Source organism: Dama dama, chromosome 4 (assembly GCF_033118175.1).
Source record: "Dama dama isolate Ldn47 chromosome 4, ASM3311817v1, whole genome shotgun sequence".
In the NCBI taxonomy this organism is placed as follows: domain Eukaryota; kingdom Metazoa; phylum Chordata; class Mammalia; order Artiodactyla; family Cervidae; genus Dama; species Dama dama.
The window spans coordinates 67356354-67380418 of record NC_083684.1 but is presented as its reverse complement, the minus strand read 5'-3'; the positions used below and the strand labels follow the sequence as shown (position 1 = coordinate 67380418).

Here is a 24065-nt window from a genome sequence, read left to right as displayed (position 1 = left end):
GTAGTGGGTAATCAAGATGAAGCTGATATGCTAATCACATCCTGGGTTTGGTGCTCATTTTCCCCACTCTCTTTGCAGACTACCCCTGCTATTTCTTCTATTTTTCACATTAGAGAGAGTAGGCCACAGAACAATTCACAAAAGAACATGGACCCAACTTCCGAGCAACCAGACTCTGACTCTGAGGACTTTTAAAACTATGCAGGAGGCAGACCTTCCAGGAGCCCTGAGCTTGAACCCTCAGCTCTGGCAGCCCCAGAGCTCTGGAGGGAGGATTTAGGGCGGGATCTTTTAGAAACAAAGAACCTCAGCCTGATTCCCTGGGGAGGGGCTCTTTCTCAGATGGGTGTGGCCTGTGCCTGTGCCCTTGGGGGAGGGGAGGGGAGGGGTGAGTGTTTGGTGGGAATCACCTGGGGGTCCTGGGTTCCTGCAAGGCTTTGCTCTCAGGATTCTAGGAAAGATGGCCTGAGTCCTTTGGTTTTTTGTTGTTGTTTTTACTCCCTTCTGTAACCTGGGGACACTGGTTTTCACAAAATGATTTGCACTGTGAACAACTCTGTGCAGGTGGGGGGCCTCCTACTTCAGAGACAAGGGGCCTGGAGGTGTTTCCATCACAGCTTTCTTTAAAAATAAACCAGAGGCAGCAGTGGACCTTGGGTTAACAGTCTATGGGCAGGGACAGATGCCTTTCAAAATGATGCCCTAAAAGCTATTTGATGACCAATCAAAGAAATAATGATCAGTGTTATTTCATTAGTAAACGTACCCATAAATTAATCCATGAAAGGGATTCTCTGGTGGTTCAGATGATCAAGAGTCTGCTGCAAAGTGGGAGACCCAAGTTTGATCCCTAGGTCAGGAAGATCCCCTGGCGAAGAAAATGGCAACTTTCTCCAGGATTCTTGCCTGGAGAATCGATGGATGGAGGAGCCTGGAGGGCTACAGTCCATAGGGTTACAAAGAGTCAGACATGACAGAGCGACTTCACTTTCACTTTCAACACAGAAAAATGTTGCTGCTCTACCTCATGTTGGTATTTCTAGGTTTTATGAATCATATACTACAGTTTGTTCTCTGCTCTTTTTAAATAGCTCTATTCTCTCACATCTTTAAGGGGTAACTGAGTAAGGAAAAATTAAATAGAGGAGCATATCCATTTTTCTAATAGTGTCTATTCTAAAATGTATTCAGTGTGCATGTACCAGTACCAATATCTTAGATGATTCAGTTTCACAGCAGAAATGAGAGTAAGGTACAGAGATTTCCCATATACATCCTGTTCCCACACATAGACAATCTCCCTACTTATCTTTCCCCACCTGAAGATACCTTTGTGGCACTGATGAATCTACAGAGACATTAAGAAAAGTTTCTAGTTTCACCTCATGTTTGTCTTTTAGGGATGTGTACAGACATCCTGGAATGTGAAGTCAAGTGGGCCTGAGGAAGCATCACTACAAACAAAGCTAGTGGACGTGATGGAATTCAAGCGGAACTATTTCAAATTTTAAAAGACAATGCTGTGAAAGTGTTGCACTCGATATGCCAGCAAATTTGGAAAACTCAGCAGTCGCCACAGGACTGGAAGAGGTCAGTTTTCATTCCAATTCCAAAGAGAGGCAATGCCAAAGCATGCTCAAACTACCACACAATTGAACTCATCTCACAGGCTAGCAAAGTAGTGTTCAAAATTCTCCAAGCCAGGCTTCAACAATACGTGAACCACGAGCTTTCAGATGTTCAAGCTCGTTTTAGAAAAGGCAGAGGAGTCAGCTATCAAATTGACAACATCTGCTGGATCATCGAAAAAGCAAGAGATTTCTGAAGAAACATCTATTTCTGCTTTTTTGACTATGCCAAAGCCTTTGACTATGTGGATCACAATCAACTGGAAAATTCTGAAAGAGATGGGAATAACAGACCACCTGACCTGCCTCTTGAGAAATCTGTGTGCAGGTCAGGAAGCAACAATTAGAACTGGACATGGAACAACAGACTGGTTCCATATAGGAAAAGGAGAACGTCAAGGCTGTCTATTGTCACTGTCATTATTTAACTTCTATGCAGAGGACATCATGAGAAACGCTGGGCTGGAAGAAGCACAAGCTGGAATCAAGACTGCTGGGAGAAATATCAATAACCTCAGATATGCAGATGACACCACCCTTATGGCAGAAAGTGAAGAACTAAAGATCCTCTTGATGAAAGTGAAAGAGGAGAGTGAAAACGATGGCTTAAAGCTCAACATTTAACAAACTAAGATCACGGAAATTGGTCCCATCACTTCATGGCAAATAGATGGGGAAACAGTGGAAACAGTGACAGACTTTATTTTTGGGGACTTCAAAATCGCTGCAGACGGTGACTGCAGTCATGAAAGTAAAAGATGCTTACCCTTTGGAAAGAAAGTTATGACCAACCTAGACATCATACTAAAACGGAGAGACATTACGTTGCCAACAAAGGTCTGACTAGTTAAGGCTATGGTTTTTCCAGTGGTCATATATGGATGTGACAGTTGGACTATAAAGAAACCTGAGCACCCAAGAATTGATGCTTTTGAGCTGTGGTGTTCGAGAATACTCTTGAGAGTCCCTTGGACTGCAAGGAGATCCAACCAGTCCATCCTCAAGGAGATCAGTCCTGGGTTTTCATTGGAAGGACTGATGTTGAAGCTGAAACTCCAATACGTTGTCCACCTGATGCGAAGAACTGACTCATTGGAAAAGACGCTGATGCTGGGAAAGATTGAAGGTGGGAGGAGAAGGGGACAACAGAGGATGAGATGGTTGGATTGCATCACCAACTCAACGGATATGAGTTTGAGTTAACTCTGGGAGTTGGTGATGGACAAGGAGGCCTGGCATGCTGTGGTCCATGGGGTCTCAAAGAGTCAGACATGACTGAACAACTGAACTGACTGACTCTATGGGTCTGGGCAAATTTATAACTTGTGTCCATTACAACAGTTTAACACAATGATTTCATGGTCTTGAACTCAGGATATTCATAGCCCCTCCTTTAAAACCCATGGCAACCCCTGACCATTTTAATCTCTTCTACATTCCCGACTAGATTCTCAAGTGGCTCTGTGGTAAAAAAATCCACCTGCCATTGCAGGTGACCCAAGTGATGTAAGTTCAATTCTTGGCTAAGGAATTCCCTGGAAAAATAAATTACCACCGACTCCAGTGTTCTTTCCTGGGAAATCTCATAGACAGAGGTCTGGCAGGCTACAGCCCATTGGGCCCCAAAGACTCAGACACAATGGAGCACATAAGAACATTTACCTACACCAAAATAACATATTGTAAAAATCATACTTTTTGTAGCATTTTCCGATGGGCTTCCTTCACATAGTAAAATGCATGGAATGATCGTCCATGTATTTTACACCTTGAAAGTTTAATACAAAAAAGCTTAATATCTGCACTTCTAGCCTGCTTATTAAATAGGTTCACCAATAACATTTTCTAGATTCATATACATATATAGGATTAATACCATATAGGTTAATACCATATTTTCATGAATGTAGAGATTAGACCTGTGGACACAGCGGTAGAATGACAGGGGGCCCAATTGAGAGAAGAGCCTTGACATATATTCACCACAATGTGTAAACCAGGTAGCAGGTGGGAAGCTGCTCCATAGCACAGAGAGCTCAGCGCGGGGCTCTGGGATGGCTAGAGGGGTGAGACGGAGGTCGTGGGAGGGAGGTTCGAGAGAGAGTGGGTGTGCATATAACTATGGTGATTGATGAAGTTGTCCAGCAGAATCTAACACAACATTGTAAAGCAATTATATTCCAAAAAATATATATTCATCTCAAAAGAAAAAAGAAAAACCAGACATAACGCAGTGCTAAGAACCCCCCTGACAGTGCAGGGCCCTCGGGCCTCATCCCTGGTCCAGGAATACTCCACACGCTCTGGGAAGAGGAAGCCTGTGCGCCTCAGCTGGTGAGGCTGGGTGGGGGGGGGGGGGGGGGGGGGCGACTTGGTCCTTTAGATGGGCTCGAGGCAAAAGAGAGAGGCTCAGCATCGCTAAACAATAAGAAACGCAGAGCAAACCGACAGGGACACATCACCTCCTGACAGTCAGAGTAACAACTAGCAGAAAGCCCACTGATAATGTCATAAACGCGGAAGAGGCTTGGAGATCAGGGAACCTCCTGAATGGCTGGAGGGAGTGTAGGCGGGTGCAGTCACTTGGGAGGACAGTGTGGAAGTTCCTTAAAAACATAACCTCCTGACATTTAAGGAAATGAATTCCCAGAATAGTAGACAAAATAGATTAATTGACAAATTTATAAGATTTGCAGTTTTAGTAAACCATCTGCACTTCTGAAATGAGCGGTTGTGGCCTAGCATTTTTAAATCCTTTGAGTAAATGTGTATGAATACACACACACTCACATGTTCCTTGTGTTTCTCACTGCTAGAGTTTATACCTTCAGATATTTATTTATTCTATTCATTGTATGTTATATAAATTATATAACATATATACTTTCAGATATTTATATATTGCCTTCAATGTATGTCACAGCCATGAGAAAACTGTTCCTTTAAGCCAAGGCAAGAAACATGTGGTAAGAATTAAACAGGGTCAAATATTATAAATCTTAATTCTGAATTTTAACATCATGGCTTTTTTTTTTTTTTTTTTCTCATCATGGCTTTTAAGTATTCTTTTGAGAAATGTTAAATTTACATTTGCTTAAATGAGCCCATGAAAAGTCTTACTTAGCTCAAAGAAGAACAAAGGACAACTGAAGCATGTGAGTTCATGATTCTAGGTCCTGAGAGAATTCACAGCAATCTCTGAGTGAGATCAAGGTTAGAAGTGAGCAGAGAAAGAGGCAGTAATTGGAGTTCAGGTTTTTATAAGAGGCCCTGGGTGAAGTGCTGTGGGCTACCCAGGCTGAGTGTGGATGGGTCCATTCAGACCAAAAGGACTAGGATTTTGGTGGCTCTGTGAGGGTGGCATTGAAGGGGAACTTGTGAAGTAGCCCTGGGGTTCAGCAAGACTGCTGGTCTAAGGAAAGTGGTCTTCCGGTGCAAGTGCTCACAGGACTGGCTGGTGTGAGTTCAAGGACCTGCAGGCTGCCTGCTGCCCAGACAGATGCTGAGGCAGCAACAGCATGGAGCAGTTCAGGGGAGCTCTCAACATTACTCTGTATGATCCTTCTTATTAGAACCATCACAATGTCCATGTGGTTAAAGAGGGGAAAAGTACCATGGAGAAATGATGGGAAATACATGATCTAATGATTTGAAACTTAAGGGCAGGAAGGAAACTAATTGTTACAGACTTCACCCATCTATGCTACCAAGAGTTTCTCATTAGGTATTCTTTCCTGCAACCTTCAATTGCTAGGCTAACACTTCATTCATTACATACCAACATTTACACAAGAAACCATTCAGTTTTATTGATTAATATGTATGCTTATCACACGCAGAATAAAACATTTTACACTCCACTATGAAACTTTGCTTAAAATATAGATTATAAGCATAAACAATGATAATCATTCCCCTGATACAATGATCTGAGAACTACGATTTCTATGTTTACGAAAGGGAGGCTATTCATTTAAGAAAACGTACACTAATTAAATGACTTCTCTGGAAAGGGTTTTCCGTACATTTCGAGGGTAGCAGAGATGTCTTTAATTGAAACCTGTCAGCTGATACTCATGACTTCTGTTCATATTATAAAATACATCAAGATTTTAGTGAACTGTCATTATATTTTACTTTAAAAGCAAGTGATGTACCTATTGAAAATGGACATCTTACTTTAATCTGTGGAATTATTCCCTGAACACTTACATCATGGTGACTTACAGGGATGTGTGACATGAATGACAAACACCACCGTTTAGATGTTCACTGTACATGTTACATTCCTGTGTCCTTAATCTTATAATGGAGAAAAATGTAAATGTTTTCTTCCTAGATAGAAGGGCTTCTCTCATCTTTGAGGTAGCAACCATCAAAAACACAACTTTGCATGCACACTAGAAATGAAGTGTAGCATGGAGTAATTTGAGAATTCAGTTACATTCATTTTGGTTTTCAAATAATCACAAATCATGTCAATATCAACAAACATACATAGCTAGTAACTGTACATGACTAAACATCACCTCTTCATCTTGTGATCCATACTAACATATCAATTTTCTATCTATTTTAACTATGAATCACTATCTACAATATTTCTCCCTAAGAGAAACGTCAGAAAACAGAATTAATGAGATACTTTCTAGTATGCATTTCCTGATATTTATTTAGATTTGATTTTTTAATAAATACTTTCCTACATTTTCTTTACATCATTCCATATCTTTCTTATATAAATAAGTCTTTTGTCTCCTGAATTGTATGTTCAGGACAAACCTCTTTCATGTCTTGCTTCATTACTAGGGTTTCCCTCCAGGACATGCTCTCTGATGTCCAGTGAGGTGAGAGAGCTGATTACAGCCTTTGCAGGTTTCCTTACATTTATGAGATTTCCTTCAGTATGAATTATCTGATGGTAAGGAAGACCAATGTGCAGGGTTAAAGTCTTTGTCACAATCCTTACATTTATAAGAATTCTCTCCAGTATGAATTCGCTCGTGTTTAGTAAGAGTTGCATAGTGACTGAAAGCTTTTCCACATTCTTTATATTATGAAGGTTTCTCTCCAGTGTGAATTCTCTGATGGTGAGTAAGAACTTTGCCGTGCCTAAAGCCTTTGCCACAATCCTTACATTTATAAGGCTTCTCTCCAGTGTGAATTCGCTGGTGTTGAGTAAGAGTAGAGTGTTGACTAAAGTCTTTTCCACATTTTTGACATTTATAAGGTTTCTCTCCAGTGTGAATTTTCTGATGGCAAGTAAGACCTGAGTGCCAGCTAAAGCCTTTGCCACCATCCTTATATTTATAAGGCTTCTCTCCAGTATGAGCTCTCTGATGGGATATAAGACCTGAGTGCCGGCTAAAGTCTTTGCCACAATCCTTACATTTATAAGGCTTCTCGTCACTATGAATTTGCTGGTGTTTAATAAGAGTTGCGTATTGACTGAAAGCTCTTCCACATTCGTTCCATTTATAAGGTTTCTCTCCAGTGTGAATTTTCTGATGGCAAGTAAGACCTGAGTTCCGGCTAAAGCCTTTGCCACAATCCTTACATTTATAAGGCTTCTCTCCAGTATGAACTCTCTGATGGCAAGTAAGACCTGAGTTCCGGCTAAAGCCTTTGCCACAATCCTTACATTTATAAGGCTTCTCTCCAGTATGAACTGTCTGATGGCAAATAAGACTTGAGAGCTGGCTAAAGCCTTTGCCACAATCCTTACATTTATAAGGCTTCTCTCCAGTATGAACCCTCTGATGGGAAATAAGACCTGAGAGCTGGCTAAAGCCTTTGCCACAATCCTTACATTTATAAGGCTTCTCTCCAGTATGAACTCTCTGATGGCAAGTAAGACCTGAGTTCCGGCTAAAGCCTTTACCACAATCCTTACATTTATAAGGCTTCTCTCCAGTATGAGCTCTCTGATGGGATATAAGGTCTGAGCCCTGCCTAAAGTCTTTGCCACAATCCTTACATTTATAACCCTTTTCTCCAGTATGAATTCGCTGGTGTTTATTACGATTTGCCTGTTGACTGAAAGCTTTTCCACATTCTTGACATGTATATGGTTTCTCTCCAGTGTGAATTCTCTGATGGCAAGTAAGACCTGAGAGCTGGCTAAAGCCTTTGCCACAATCCTTACATTTATAAGGCTTCTCTCCAGTATGAATTCGCTGGTGTTTACTAAGAGTTGCGTAATGACTGAAAGCTTTCCCACATTCTTGACATTTATAAGGTTTCTCTCCAGTGTGAATTCTCTGATGGCAAGTAAGATCTCTGTGTTGAATAAAGCCTTTGCCACAGTCCTTACATTTATAAGGCTTCTGGCCAATACGGATTCGCTGATGTTGACTAAGTTTGGAACTCTGATTAAACGCTTTGTCACATTCTGTACCTTTGAAAGTGTTCCATCCTGTATGAATTTCCCTATGTTTACATAGGTTGAGTATGTTAGCAAAGACTTTCTCACATTTCTTACACTTGTAGTTTTTCTGTGGATTCTGAATACTCTGCTGTTGAATAAGTTCTGAAGACTGATTAGAAACATCATATTCACTACAATTGTAAGTCTTCTCTCCAGTATCTGTACTGTTATTTAGTGAAAGACCTGATGCTCGATAAAAGATATTCCTACAAGTATTACTTTTAGAATCCATATCTGAAGATTGAGGTGCCTGATGTTTCCTAAGATCAGAGTCTTGTTCAATGTTATATCCACTGTCATTGCATGAACAGTTTCTTGCTCCATCATAAATACTGTGGTAACTATTGGGGTTGGAGTTCCTACTTAAGGCCTGACTCGCGTTATTACACAAGAAAAGTTGTTTTATATTAACCCTATCACAATATGTATCAAACAGTGATGGCTGAATTAAGTCTCTTCCATTATTATCAACATTACACATTTTGGATTGGAGAGAACCTGTCTGTTGGTGGAAGAATAATGACCCGCTGCTCACAGACCCCTCAAGTTGATTATATTGTGAGTTTTCTCCATCATTTGTAAACTTCTCCTTTTCAGACGTGGTTGAATGTATGTGTAATCGAAGTCTATGTTCAGAATGGTCTGAACGAGCATTTGGAGTAGAGACTGGATGACCTTCCAGATTTTCCACATTTCCCTTCAGAGAACGTGTGTGTTTCAAAAACTGATGTGAGTCATTGCTTACAAAGATACACTGCGCGGCAGACGGTGATGACTGAATCGGGTGCTTTCCCCAATTTGACTCCCAGTGCTCATTTCTTCTGGCAGTCATGTCCACAGTATGTGAAATGGTCTCAGTTTCTTTATGTCCATATAAACATCCTCTCAGTCTTTCACATACCCTTGTATATCCCCAGTCTTTGGTTAAATGGTCATTTCCGAGGGGAGCTCTTTCATATAGGTTTGCTTTTTGGATTAAATTTTCAAACCTTGGATTCTTTGACATCAAACCATGGGTGTTGTGAGAAGACACACCTGAAAGATACCAAATAGAAGCTTTCTTATCTATTATTCTCAGTGAATATCGTTGAAGATTTAGAGAAAATGGGGACCGAAGGATCAAGATGCCAGAGGATTAGGCAGATTGGAGTTCATCTCTCTCCACAAATGCATCAAGAATACATCAGAGTTGGAAGAATTCTCACAGAACCCCCTCTGAAATCTAGCAAAGAACCTACACCACCTAAAAGGACAAGAAAGATACCTGCTGAGCCAGGTAGGACCAAAAATGAAGGAGGAGAAGGAAGAGGAGAGGAACTGGGTTGGTACCTGTAAGCTTGGGGGGATCTGAAGAGAGAACAGGTGTCCACATCCAGGGGAGCCCCTCACTGGGGGAGCCCAGTTTGGACAGAAGGAGAGCCTCATTCTCTGTGGAAGAGAACATGGCAACCCGCGTGTGGCAGAGGGGAGTGAGAGCTGCAGATGGGGTGCTGACCCTGCCCTGCCCACCCAGCCTGAGAGGGTGTCCACCTCAAGGGTGTCCACCACTGCAGACAAGGGCTGGGTGCTGGAACGTGGGCTTTGGGGAGCAGACCCAGGCAGAGGACTGCGGTTGGCCATGAGGAGACATCCTGAGGGGACGGAAGGGAGGGAGGAGCTCTGCAAATGGGACGCTTGTGGAGGAAGCCTGCACCACCAAAGCGCAGAGCGCCATTGTTGAGTGAGGCCCAAAGGGAAGAACCCCACCGCAGCCTCTCTCCCCCGTGCTGGCCCCTCATCCCTGGCAGTAGGGAGGACCACCACCCGGATGGGCTCTACTGAGGCCCAGCCACGGCCTCCCCCATGCCCCTCCTCCCTCGTCAGCAGACCCCTATGCTCTGGGGCAGCCTCTGGAGCAGACACCTGTGGGTGGACCACATGCTCAGATGGAGCTGAAAGCACAGCTGAGCCCCAGGGTTAAGGAAGAAAAGCTGAGGTCTCTGCTCGCAGCTGCACTAACCATGCTTTTACACAGGCAACCGGCTTTCTCAACTCAGCCCCTGCAGAGCATCTGAAGGACAAGGGGGACGCCCACAGTCACAGCAGGTGTGGCTTTAGCAACTGTAGACTTTGTGGGCTCGGACACGAGGGTATGGGGCCAGGCCGGAGTCTGAGCTGCCCCCACAGCACCACAGCACCTGGGACCTAGGCCCTGAGTTCAGGGGATCTATGCTGGTGACCCGGGGAGAACAACATCCGAGAGACCCCAGGCCCGTGTGCCGGCATACCCATGCGTGAGGTGGGGCCAAGATCAGGGCCAACCAGGGTCACACGAGACTCACCCAATGGGTGACAGTGACGCACAGAGCACGTCCCAAGGGGAACATCCCCAGAGCTGCAATCCTCAGGGGCTTCTCTCCCGGGGGTGTGCTCCAATCCCACCTGCTCCACTCAGATCAGGATCACAGCGAAGAAACAGATCTGGGGGCTCTGTTCAGCCAACCAGGGCGCACACCCACCACAGACAGGGCGGTGACAGCCACAGAGCGATGGGGAAGCGCCCCTCAATATCCAGGGCAGGCTCAGTTACAGCAATCAAGTGCCCATCAAGGGGATCAGGGCACAAACCTCAGGACCAAACTGAGCCCTAAAGGGCAGGCACAGGAAACAAGAGGAACTAGGACCCTGCAGCCTTCAGGGCAGAGACCACACACACAGAAAACGTAATAAAACCAGGGGACAAGGAGTATAGAGTAGAGGAAGGGGCAAGATAATAAGCTACAAGAACCACTAAATGAAGCGGAGACACGCAGTCTAATGATTACCTTTTGCCCTAAGTCGTCTTAAATGGAGACACCAAACATTTTCAGAAATACTAGGTGCCTTCAATTTCTTTAATCCACTTCTTACCACTTGTGTTCTACTGGAACACATTCTATGAGATGTTTGTATCTAACAATCGTAAATGATACTGCCACACAACTAATTAGAACCTGAGGGCCATTGGAAACTGATAAGAAATGAGATAATAAAGTCTTAAGCAATTAAATAGGAAGTGAGATTTTAAAAAATGTGTTGGGATCACAGAGAACTCTACTCAGTTCCCTGCGGAGACCCAAATGGAAGGAAATCTAACAAAGAGTGGCTACTTATACGTATACTTCATTCTCTTTGCTGTACAAGAGCACAGCATTGTAAAACAATAAGGATTTAAATCCAATAAGGATTTAAAGGACTTAAAAGGACTACTTTATATGATCTAAAATGTTAATAGTTTGAAATAACCATTAGAAATATGGTGGAAAATGTTCTAAACTATTTTTCCAATTTATTTAAAAAATCTTTGAGTTAATTGAATATATTAAAGTATTTTACCATTGAGGAATTGTGGCAAATACACTCCAGATATTTAAAATGAGTTCACGTAAAGAAATGTGAAACATTGGTGTAACTCAGAGATTTGCATTCTCTCATTTTAAGGAAGTTTTGCTTTATACACTGAAATGAGTTTAAAATGTATAAGGTCATATTTGTAGCTTCTAGTGTTTTAGAAAATATAATTCAGAAAATAAATTCTGTCTCCAATATTCCTAGAGTATTGGTAGTTTGTTTACAATTCCACTCAAACACTTCTTTCTAGAGGTAGAAACAAACTTTAAAAAGAGCATTTAATATTTACTAGTTAATGGGCAGTTTTCCTAGGACCCTCAAGACATGAAAGAGCAGCCAACTCATGCAAGTTGTCACAAGCCAAGAAGAGAATTTGAATTCTCACTGTGGATGAGAAAAGTAATCATGGAGCTGAATTCATGAATGATTGAGAGGCAGAAGGAGCCAGGCAATGTCCGTCTATGACAGCAACAGAAAGGAACCCAGAGTTCTCCAAAATCATTTCCACTGGAGCATGTCTTCCCAAGCCACAGGACAAAGGCTGACTTCCTCACTGCTCCTTGGACCTCTCACCCGAGTCATCAGCTCCATCCAATCACACCTACCTGGGTATGTGGCTGTTGTGTCCGTTCTCCTTACATCCCAGGGATTCTTCATTTGCTCCAGAAAGGTGACCAGGTCCGGCTTAGAGACCACAAGACCTGTTCATCAGAGAAAGGAATATTTGCTTTGCTAGAGATTCATAAGTTTCCAACCCAATATGTATTTGGGTGAGAAGAGAACACACGGGTGAATGTTAATACAGCCTAGAGGATGATTTGCCCAAATACTTTATTGAAAGCACCCTTACAATACTAACAAATACATAAAAATCAGATCCTGACATTCTGGTCAAGTACTACAAGGCTAAAGTAAGTAGTGTAAATGTGGTTTTAAGAAGAAGGTGTCACTATTTAATACCATGGAACTGATTCAATCACCACCACGCTAGAGTGAAGGAGGCAGATTACATCAAGGAAGAAAAAGGTTAGAATCATACTGAATCACCATGAAGGCTTTCTTTCTAAACTCACAAATACCCATTTCCTGCTAGAAAGCAGGGATCTGAAGGTGTTGGTGGAAGCAGAAAATTCCAGGAGACGTTCTAGAAATGCATGAAGCAAACCCAGTGCTGGAAAAGGGATTCTGGAAGGCAGTTCTCCTCACCCAAGGAGGCCAGGTTCCCGTAGGTCTCTAACATCACATCCCTGTACAAGTCCCGCTGACCGAGGTCCAGGCATTCCCACTCCTCTTGAGTGAAGTCTATGGTCACATCCTGGAACATCAGCCATCCCTGAAATACAAAGTACACATGCATGTACTTTGGGATCACAAAGAGTCAGACACAACTGTGATCGCAAAGAGTCAGACAGGACTGATGACTGAATGACTGAACTGACTGACTGACTGACTGTCATATGGCCAAGAGAAGACTTCCTAACCTGACCCTAAATGAAAGCAGTAATTTCAGAGAACTCATTTTGATTTACTGTAGTTTCTGGTATCACACAGTAACATTTTCTACCACATTTTTAACCCCAAGAAAAGAGGATATGATTCACAAGAAACTATTCTGATGTGGAAGAGAAACTATAATGTAATCAGATCAACACTGGCATATTTATTTTTGAGTGTTGTACTTGTGTGACCCAGGATAAATTGTCTACCAAAAACCAGGAAACATTTTTAAAAAGCAGATTCTGATCCAAGAGTTCTGGAGTGGAGAAATTGTTCCATACTTTTACCAAGCTTATTTGAACTAGTAATATTGCAAATTCTGCTCCACCAATGACCATTCTGAACAGCAATGAAGGAGAATAGTAGGGAAGAATTCATACTTAAGTCTGAACTTTAATTCTTTACAGATTTTACAGGTCTTATAGGATAGTAACCTAGGAGCAAGAATCATTTTAACTATTTAGTATATACTGTATATCTTTCTGACAGTTTTTACAGAATCTTGAATGTGCAAGAGAAATAATAGCTCCTCTGTCCAGAGGATTCTCCAGGAAAGAATACTAGAGTAGGTACCTATTCCCTTCTTCCGAAAATCCTAAAAAAATAGAAAAAAGCGATCAAATCATGTTAACAGGTTTGTGAACAGACACATAAACTAAAATGAGGCTATATGCTTATTAACAATTAATAGCGAAAAGTCCTCATGTCAATCAAATAAAAATTTTTAACTTATTAAAAATGTACATAAATATATGAGGATGATATTATTTTATTTCTTTAAATAAACTAGAATACAGACATACAGAATGATGTAACATAAAGTAAAGCTCTGGTTCTGAATTTTTTAAGTTCCTGAAAATCTATATCATTTCCAAAGAGCTATAGTTCAAATTTTAATAAAGTTGAACATAGATTAACACTAACAAGATTCTTATAAACATTTTGGAAAATACAAAAATGTGATGACACTTTGTGATGTGAGCATGGAGTGTACCTGGAAATGATCAGACCTGGGCTGGGGTGACGAAAATCCCCCAAACCCAGCATCTCTACTAAACACAGTCATCTTCCAAAGCAAAGAGAAACTTAAGAGCATATGGGATTCCCCCATTAACTGTGATAGTTTAGGCACATCCCTCACTTTTTTTCCCCAAGACACTTGTTAAAGACAAAAGGAAAATACATGAGCTGCGTCGCATGGGAATCTCACAGAGGTACCTAAACCAGTGACCATCAGAGTCGTGGGGTTAGAAGTACATCGAAGAATGTATTACCACTGCATGGGTATTTTGGCAATATTATGGAAACTGTGATCTGAATCTATCGTTAAAAAATGTTAGTTTTAAGCAAATTTCACTTCATATATACCTCTTGTGTCATGTAGCCTAATACCGCATTTAATTAGTAAGTCTTTCTTATCGACACAGAGGAAGAGGATAGTCTCAAATACATTTTTTATTTTTGAATAAAATCTGGACCACTGAGTCCATTCTATTTCCAAGGGCATTGCCTTTTGCTCCTGTTTTAAGACCTGAAGTTGCATCCAGATATAAACTGATCATGGCAGTTCCCCTACTTCCCTAGGATCCCAACACAGAGCAGCATTCCACTGGGAATCCCTTATACCAGTCCCTCTCTGTGTTGGTCTTTCACAAAGGGAATATGTTCAACATTGAAACTGACAGAACAATGTTGAGAATTCATCATGCTCTATAGAAAGCCAGGATACATACATTGGATAACAGGCTCTGGGACATAAGGAAGAAACAGTCTAAAGAGCCAGTCTTCTCTAATACAAGAAAAACTGGAAAAAGTAAGCAGTTGGCAACAAACACCCTAGGTAGAAAAATTAGAAGCAGAGAATTGAAGGTTTGCAGATGTTCAGACCAGGCATTTCAGGAGGAAAAGCAGACACAGCCCCAGACCCGGGACAGGACATTTACCTGAGAAGCTGCCATTTCCTCCTCTTCTTCCTCCAGCTCTGCGTCTCCTCTGGGGATTTTTATCACAAACTCACATCTGGGTGTTAAGTAGATAACTTAAAAGGCATCCACACAATTCTTGAATCTGCAACTGCTGCAATGATCGAGAAGAAATAGTTTTCTTTTTTCCCTTTGCCGTTTTCAGAGCTCCTTTTTTACTTTCTCCTTCCTGGTCTGCAGCGGATGATCCAGACTAACCTGATATGCTAATCACATCCTTTGTTTGGTGCTTACCTTTCATGCATTCTCTATGCAGACCACCCCTGAGAGTTCTTCTCCTTTCTTTCTGCCTTACAGAGTGCAGGCCACAGTACAATTCCCAAGACAGAACAGACAGAACTACCAGGTTACCTGACCCAGCCTGTGAGGGTTTTTGAAACAATGTAAGAGGGAGACCCAGGTCCAAGAGCCAAGAGCTGCAGCTCAGCACCTCTGTGACCTCAGGAAGGGAGCATTTAGGGTGGGAACTTCTGCAAACAAAGAATGTCAGCCTGATTGATTGGGGAGGGGCTCCTTCTAGGATGGGTGTGGCCCTCCAAGACCTGGTATCTGTACCCATGAACTATTTATTGCCAAATTCACACTGAAATGCAAGAAAGAAGAGGAAACCACTAATCCATTCAGTTCAGTTCAGTCACTCAGTCATGTCCGACTCTTTGCCACCCCATAAAACGCAACACGCCAGGCCTCCCAGTCCATCAACAACTCCCGGAGTCCACCCAAATCCATGTCCACTGAGTCGGTGATGCCATCCAACCATCTCATCCTCTGTCGTCCCCTTCTCCTCCTGCCCTCAATCTTTCCCAGCATAAGGGTCTTTTCCGATGAGTCACCTCTTCACATCAGGTGGCCAGAGTATTGGAGTTTCAGCTTCAACATCAGTCCTTCCAATGAACACCCAGGACTGATATCCTTTACGATAGACTGGCTGGATATTCGTGAAGTCCAAGGGACTCTCAAGAGTCACCACAGTTCAAAAGCATCAATTTGAAGAAGGAATTCATAGGGCCTGGACTCCATCTCGGGCCTGTCCGGGCTGATCGTGCTCGGCCACCTCTCCAGTGGACTCTGAACTCTCTGCTTAGTGCCTGTGGGAACGACAATGGAAGGATAAGACTCCCTCCGGACAGGGGAACCTTGAAGATCATATCCAGGTTACTCATCACCTAAGAGAAAACAGACACTATCTCACCCCTGCCTCCGGACAGTATCTATCAGAATGTAAGCACAGGCTTAAATTGGTTATTAACTGGTTGGAATGTAACCACGGGCTTATTGATTATTAACTGTTTGAATACATAACACATGAATGATGGGGTTATTGTGATTGTATTTACCCTTCCTTTGTAAGCATCAAGGGATTAGGGTGGTGGGTTTGGACATGTACACATGGGATATAAAAGATTTTCGCAAATGCTGGTCGGGGTCCTTGGCTAAGAGGAGACTCTGCCTTGGGCCCGCCGGTGTAATAAACTGCACTCCACTATCTGTATTGTCCTTCTGAGTGAGTTTGTTTCCCGGAAAGCGTGGCTATAACAAATTCTTCGGTGCTCAGCTTTCTTTATAGTCCAACTCTCACATCCATACATGACCACTGGAAAAACCATAGCCTTGACTGGATGGACCTTTGTTGGGAAAGTAATGTCTCTGCTTTTTAATATGCTGTCTAGGTTGGTCATAACTTTCCTTCCAAGGAGTAAGCGTCTTTTAATTTCATGGCTGCAATCACCATCTGCAGTGATTTTGGAGCCCAGAAAAATAAAGTCAGCCACTGTTTCCACCATTTCCCCATCTATGTGGCATGATGTGATGGGACTGGATGCAATGATCTGAGTTTTCTGATTGTTGAGCTTTAAGCCAACTTTTTCACTCTCCTCTTTCATTTTCATCAAGACCATTCAGGTATTACCTAAATCAAATCCCTTATGTCTATACAGAGGAAGTGAGAAATAAATTTAAGGGACTAGATCTGATAGACAGATTGCCTAATGAACTATGGACAGAGGCTTGTGACATTGTACATGAGACAGGAATCAAGACCATCCCCAAGAAAAAGAAATGCAAAAAGCGCAATGGCTGTCTGAGGAGGCCTCACAAATAGCTGTGAAAAGAAAACAAGGAAAATGCAAAGGAGAAAAGGAAAGATAGACCTATTTGAATGCAGAATTTGAAAGAATAGCAAGGAGAGATAAGAAAGGCTTCCTCAGCAGTCAATGCAAAGAAATAAAGGAAAACAATAGAATGGAAAAGACTAGAGATCTCTTGAAGAAAATTAGAGATACCAAGGGAAAATTTCAAGCAAAGATGGGCTCAATAAAGGACAGAAATGGTATGGACCTAACAGAAGCAGAAGATATGAAAAAGAGGTGGCAAGAATACACAGGAGCACTGTACAAAAAAGATCCTCATGACCCAGATAATCACGGTGGTGTGATCACTCTCCTAGAGCCAAACATCCTGCAATGTGAAGTGGCCCTTAGCAAGCATCACTACAAACAAAGCTAATGGGGGTGATGGAATTCCACTTGAGCTATTTCAAATCCTAAAAGATGATGCTATGATAGTGCTGCACTCAATATGGCCCCAAATGTGGAAAACTCAGCAGAGGCCACAGGACTGGAAAAGGTGTTTTCATTCCAATTCCAAAGAGAGGCAATGCCAAAGAATGATCAAACTACACTCATCTCACACGCCAGTAAACTGATGCTTAAAATTCTCCAAGCTAGGCTTCAGCAATACGTGAACCATGAACTTCTGAATGTTCAAGATGGCTTTAGAAAAGGCAAAGGAATCAGCAATCAAATTGCCAACACCTGCTGAATCATCGAAAAAGCAAGAGAGTTCCAGAAATTCATCTATTTCTGCTTTATTGACTCTACCAAAGACTTTGAATCTGTGGATCACAATAAACTGTGGAAAATTCTGAAAGAGATGGGAATACCAGACCACCTGACCTGCCTCTGGAGAAACCTGTATGTAGGTCAGTAAGCAACAGTTAAAACTGAACATGGAAGAACAGACTGGTTCCAAATAGGAAAAGGAGTACGTCAAGGCTGTATATTGTCACCGGGTTTATTCAACTTATATGTAGAGTCAATCATGAGAAATGCCGGGTGGGAGGAAGCACAAGCTGGAATCAAGATGCCAGGAGAAATATCAATAACGTCAGGTATGCAGATGACACCACCCTTATGGCAGAAAGTGAAGAAGAACTAAAGAGCCTGTTGATGAAAGTGAAAGAGGAGAGTGAAAAAGTTGGCTTAAAGCTCAACATTCCGAAAACCAAGATCATGGCCTCCGGTCCCATCACTTCATGGCAAATAGATGGGGAAACAGTGGAAACAGTGACTGACTTGATTTATCTGGGCTTCCAAATCACTGCAGATGGTGATTGCAGCCATGAAACGAAAAGACGCTTACTCCTTGGAAGGAAAGTTATGACCAACCTAGATAGCATATTAAAAAGCAGAATTACTTTGTCAACAAAGGTCTGTCTCATCAAGGCTATGGTTTTTTCAGTGGTCATGTATGGATGTGAGAGTTGGCCTATAAAGAAAGCTGAGCACAGAAGAATTGATGCTTTTGAACTGTGGTGTTGGAGAAGACTCTTGAGAGTCCGTTGGACTGCAAGGAGATCCAAGCAGTCTATCCTAATGGAGATCAGTCCTGGGTGTTCATTGGTAGGACTGATGTTGAAGCTGAAACTCAAATACTTTGGCCACCTGATGCGAAGAGCTGACTCATTGGAAAAGACCCTGAGGCTGGGAAAGATTGAAAGTGGGAGGAGAAGGGGACGACAGAGGATGAGATGGTTGGATGGCATCACCGACTCAATGGACATGCATTTGGGTGGACTCCGGTCATTGTTGATGGACTGGGAGGCCTGGCGTGTTGCAGTTTATGGGGTTGCAAAGAGTCAGACACGACTGAGATACTGAACCGACCTGAACTGAACTGATGGTGAGTGACTGCTTGGTGGGAATCACCTGGGGGCCTTGGGTTGCTGGAACTATTTGCTCTCAGAATTCTTCCCAAAGATACCCTGCCTGCTGCATGCTAAGTTGTCCAGTAGTGTCCAGCTCTTTGGGAATCCATGGAGTGTGGCCCTCCCTGGCTTCTCTGCCCATGGGGAGTCTCCAGGAAAGAATACTGGAGTGGGTTGCCATGTCCTTCTCCAGCGAATATTCCTAACCCAGGGATAAACCTGCATCTCTGACATCTCCCCATTGGGAGGTGGGTTCTCTACCACTAGCGCCACCTGGAGGCCCCATGATACCTTGAGTACTTAGATTTTTTCACTCCCCTCTGCAGCCTGAGGGACACAGATTTTCTTATAATGACTTGCATTGTGACCACCTGCCTGCAGGTGAGGGACCTCCAGCTTCAGAGACCAGAAGCCTGAAGGCATTTCCATCACAGCTTTCTTTGAAAATAAACTAGGGGCAGCAGTGAACACTGGATTAAAAATGTGTGTGCCTAGACGCTTAGTCATGTCTGAGTCTTTGTGACCCCTTGTACTCGAGTCCACCAGGCCTCTCTGTCCATGCGAATTCCCAGGCAAGAATACTGGAGTGGGGTGCCATTTCCTCCTCCAGGGGATCTTCCCGACCCAGGGATCAAGCCCAAGTCGTTGGGCCTCCTGCACTGACCAGCGGGTTCTTTAGTAGTAGTGCCACCTGGGAAGCCCAAAAGTGTGTATGGGAATGGAGAAATGTCTGTGAAAACGATGCCCTAAATACATATCTGATGACCGACAAAGGAAATAATGACCTGTGTTAAGTAATAAGTGACATAAGTCTCGGTTGAGAAGAAAAGACATGCGAGCTCAAAGTTGAGAATAAGGCTGTATTCGGTAGGAATGCTCGGTCTTGACCCCAGGAGACAGCATGCTAAGTGATTTTGAGACAGCTGACTCTGAGGAGGCAGGGCAGGAGAGAGACTGTATACAAGTTGGCAGCAAGGGGCAGGTGATCTGATTATTAAAGGTTACAATAATTAAAAAGAGATCCCTCACATGAAGAGATCTAGTGATCTTCTCTGTATGGTAAGAACCAAGTGTCCAGCCTTATTGAAATAATTTCTTTCATATGCATCTAGCTATCCGGAAATAATCCTGCTTCCTCGATTGTTCACATCCTAATTCCTTGTATACTATAAGAGATGGTAGATGAGGCAGCTGGACTCCTCTCACATCGCCCCTCGCCCCCCACCCCTCCCCCACCAGCAGTTAGGGAGTAGGAAATAGCCCATGGCTTCTGAAGAGCTGGCTTTGTTTCACCTGGGCCCAGAGACTTGCATTTACAAAAGGCTTCTTAGTAGTAGGGCTTTCCTAGTGGCTTGCTTGGTAAAGAATCTGCCTGCAATGCAGAGGACTGGGGTTCAATTCCTGGGTCAGGAAGATCCCTTGGAGAAGGGAATGACACCCCGCTCCAGTATTCTTGCCTGGAGAATCCCATGGACAGAGGAGCCTAGTGGGCTGCAGTCCATGGGGTTGCAAAGAGTGGGACAGGACTGTGCAACCAACCTTCACTTTCTTTAGTGGTGGAGTCAAGATTTCCTTGTCAAACATCAACAGTCTCAGATATGCAGATGATACGACTTTAATGGCAGAAAGCAAAGAGGAAGTAAAGAAGCTCTTGATAGGGGTGCAAGAAGAAAGTGAAAAAGTTGGCTTAAAACTCAACATTCAGAAAAACTAAGATGGTGGCCTTCAGTCCAATCACATCATGGCAAATAGATGGGGGAAAAGTGGAAACAGTGAAGGTATTACTTTCATAGGGCTCCAAAATAACCTGTGAAAAACCTATGAAAAGCTATGAGAAACCTAGACAGCATATTAAAAAGCAGAGACATCACTTTGCCAGAAGCTATGGTTTTTCTCCTGGTCATGTATACATGAAATAGTTAGACTATAATTAAGGCTGAGCACCAAAGAATTGATGCTTTCTAATTGTGGTGCTGGAGAAGACTTCTGAGAGTCCCTTGGACTGAGAGGACAGCAAACCAGTCAATCCTAAAGGAAATCATCCCTGAATATTCATTGGAAAGACTCATCCTGAGGCTGAAGCTCCTAACTTTGGCCATCTGACAATGAGCCAACTCACTGGAAAACAGTCTGATGCTAGTGTTGAGTAAAAAGATGCTCAACTTGAGACTTGCAAGTTAAGTTTTATTTGGGGCTAAATGTTTCCATTGTTTCCCCATCTATTCGCCATGAAGTGATGGGACTGGATGCCATGATTTTAGGTTTCTGAATGTTGAGTTTCAAGCCAACTTTTTCATTCTTCTCTTTCAGTTTCATCAAGAGGCTCTATAGTTCTTTTTTGCTTTCTTCTTGCTGAAGCTGAAACTCCAACACTTCGGCCACCTGATGCAAAGAAAGGATACTGGAAAATACCCTGATGCTGGGCAAGATTGAAGGCAGGATGAGAAGGTTGGATGGCATCACCAAGTCGATGGATATGAGCTTGAGGAAGCTCTGGGAGTTGGTGATGGACAGGGAAGCCTGGTGTGCTGCAGTCCATGGGTCACAAAGACTGGGGCACGACTGAGCGACTGGACTGAACTGGGGCAAAATAAGGACTGCTGCCTGGGAGGCAGAATTTCAGATAGCTCTGAGGGACTGCTCCAAAGTGGCAGTGGGGGAAGGTCAATGTATAAGGTTTTGGTGAAGGGGGAGTTCAATGCCATTAAGCACTCATTTTACAAAAAGGTTTCTTGCTAATCTTGAGTATCTGATATAACCATGAAAGGATTCAGTGCTTCTCTAGTCATGTGATGCAAGGATTGAGATAATAAAATATGTTCCTCAGTCCAGTTCAGACGCTCAGTCATGTTCGACTCTTTGCGACCCCATGAATCGCAGCACGCCAGGTCTACCTGTCCATCAGAAACTCCTGGAGTTTACTCAAACTCATGCCCATTGAGTCGGTGATGCCATCCAGCCATCTCATCCTCTGTCGTCCCCTTCTCCTCCTGCACCCAACCCCTCCCAGCATCAGGGCCTTTCCCAATGAGTCAACTCTTCGCATGAGGTTGCCAAAATATTGGAGTTTCAGCTTCAGCATCAGTCCTTCCAATGAACACCCAGGACTTATCTTCTTTACGATGGACTGGTTGGATCTCCGTGCAATCCAAGGGACACTCAAGAGTCTTCTCCAACACCACAGTTCAAAAGCATCAATTTTTGGGCGCTCAGCTTTCTTCACAGTCCAACTCTCACATCCATACATGACCACTGGGAAAACCATAGCCTTGACCAGACGGACCTTTGGTGGCAAAGTAATGTCTCTCCTTTTTAATATGCTATCTAGGTTGGTCATAAATTTCCTTCCAAGGAGTAAGCATCTTTTAATTTCATGGCTGCACTCACCATCTGCAGTGATTTTGTAGCCCCTCAAAAATAAAGTCTGACACTGGGGAGAAGCAAGCACAGTGATGGGTCTCTTTGAAGGAGGGGGTGAAGTGGGGAGCTTAGAGAGAAGGGGCTGACCTGGCCAGGGCCCAGTGATAATGAAATTAACACTTTTGATAAACCTGACACATAAACTGGCACATCTGGCTTTTTTCCTGTTTTTTTGTTTTTTGTTTTCAAGTGATTTATGGACTTTCCTAGTGGTCCAGTGGCTAAAACTCTGGGCTCCCAGTACAGGGGGTCCAGGTTCAATCCCTGCTCAGGGAACTAGATCCTGCATGCCACAGCTAAAAAAATCTCACATGCCGCAAATAACACCTGGCACAATCAAATAAATGCATAAATAAGCAGACATTTAAAAAATAAAAAATGAAAGTGACTTATTTCACCAACCATTGTAGGGTCAAGTAAAGCTGTCTTGACCAATGGTAGGAGGCAATTTTGTCTGTGGAGCAGTAACAGGAACAAGAATGAGATCAATTGTATTACGGGCTTCCACTTGGAGGACTTTTTTCTCCAGAGGAAGCATTGACAGAAACAATAGCAATAAACAAACTGAAACTGTCCTTAAGACCAAGAGAATGAGGAGAACTACTTGGAAAATAATCAAAAGGATATGATCTTTAGAACACCTTCATTTCAGATTCTCTCTTCCAGGTGAACCTTAGAGTCAAAATTTCCCACAAACTTGAAACTGTTTACCTCAGATTGGGACTTGAACCCACAAGGCTGGGACTCAAACCCAGCCAAAACCCACAGTACCTGGGTTCAGGACCTAATGAAGCTCAGGTTTCTGATGTTTCATCACAGAAAGATTTCAGTGAGAGACAAAGTGATAGGTAAGAAGTGGATTTATTCAGATTCAGAGAGAGGCACACTCCACAGACAGAGTGTGGGCCATCAAAGAGGGTGAGTGTGCCCCGAAATATTCAGTGGTTAGTTTTTATAAGCTGGGTAATTTCATATGCTAATGAGTGGGATTGGCGTGCTGCAGTCCATGGGAAAAAATAAAAAAAAATAAATAAATAAAAATAAAGTCTGACACTGTTTCCACTGTTTCCCCATCTATTTCCCATGAAGTGATGGGACCAGATGCCATGATCTTAGTTTTCTGTATGTTGAGCTTTAAGCCAACTTTTTCAATTTCATCAAGAGGCTTTATAGTTCCTCTTCACTTGCTGCCATAAGGGTGGTGTCATTTGCATATCGGAGGTTATTGATATTTCTCCTGGCAATCTTGAATCCAGCTTGTGCTTCCTCCTGCCCAGCATTTCTCATGATGTACTCTGCATATACGTTAAATAAGCAGGGTGACAATATACAGCCTTGATGCACTCCTTTTCCTATTTGGAAGTAGTCTGTTCTTCCATGTCCAGCCTTAACTGTTGCTTCCTGACCTGCATATAGGTTTCTCCAGAGGCAGGTCGGGTGGTCTGGTATTCCCATCTCTTTCAAATTTATCTACAGTTTATTGTGATCCACACAGTCAAAGGATTTGGCATAGTCATTAATGCAGAAATAGATGGTTTTCTGGAACTCTCTTGGTTTTTCGATGATCCAGCGGGTGTTGGCAATTTGATCTCTGGTTCCTCTGCCTTTTCTAAAAGAAGATTGAACATCTGGAAGTTCACTGTTCATGTATTGCTGAAGCCTGGCTTGGAGAATTTTGACCATTACTTTGCTACCGTGTGAGGTGAGTGCAGTTGTGTGGTAGTTTGAGCCTTCTTTGGCATTGCCTTTGCTTGGAA

The 24065-nt window shown here is 42.9% G+C and overlaps 1 protein-coding gene across 1 annotated transcript in view; it reads right to left on the bottom strand.

The window, feature by feature from the left end:
- Window positions 1–6682: 6682 nt before the first annotated feature.
- The window catches only part of LOC133054833 (zinc finger protein 850-like), a 28098-nt gene continuing 10715 nt past the window's right edge, over window positions 6683–24065 (bottom strand). The window contains exons 2-4 of the mRNA XM_061140156.1: window positions 12631–12757; window positions 12043–12125; window positions 6683–7972 (exon numbers count right to left, since the gene is read on the bottom strand). Coding sequence (XP_060996139.1) covers window positions 6683–7972; window positions 12043–12125; window positions 12631–12757 — 1500 coding nt within the window. The remainder of the gene's footprint in view (window positions 7973–12042; window positions 12126–12630; window positions 12758–24065) is intronic.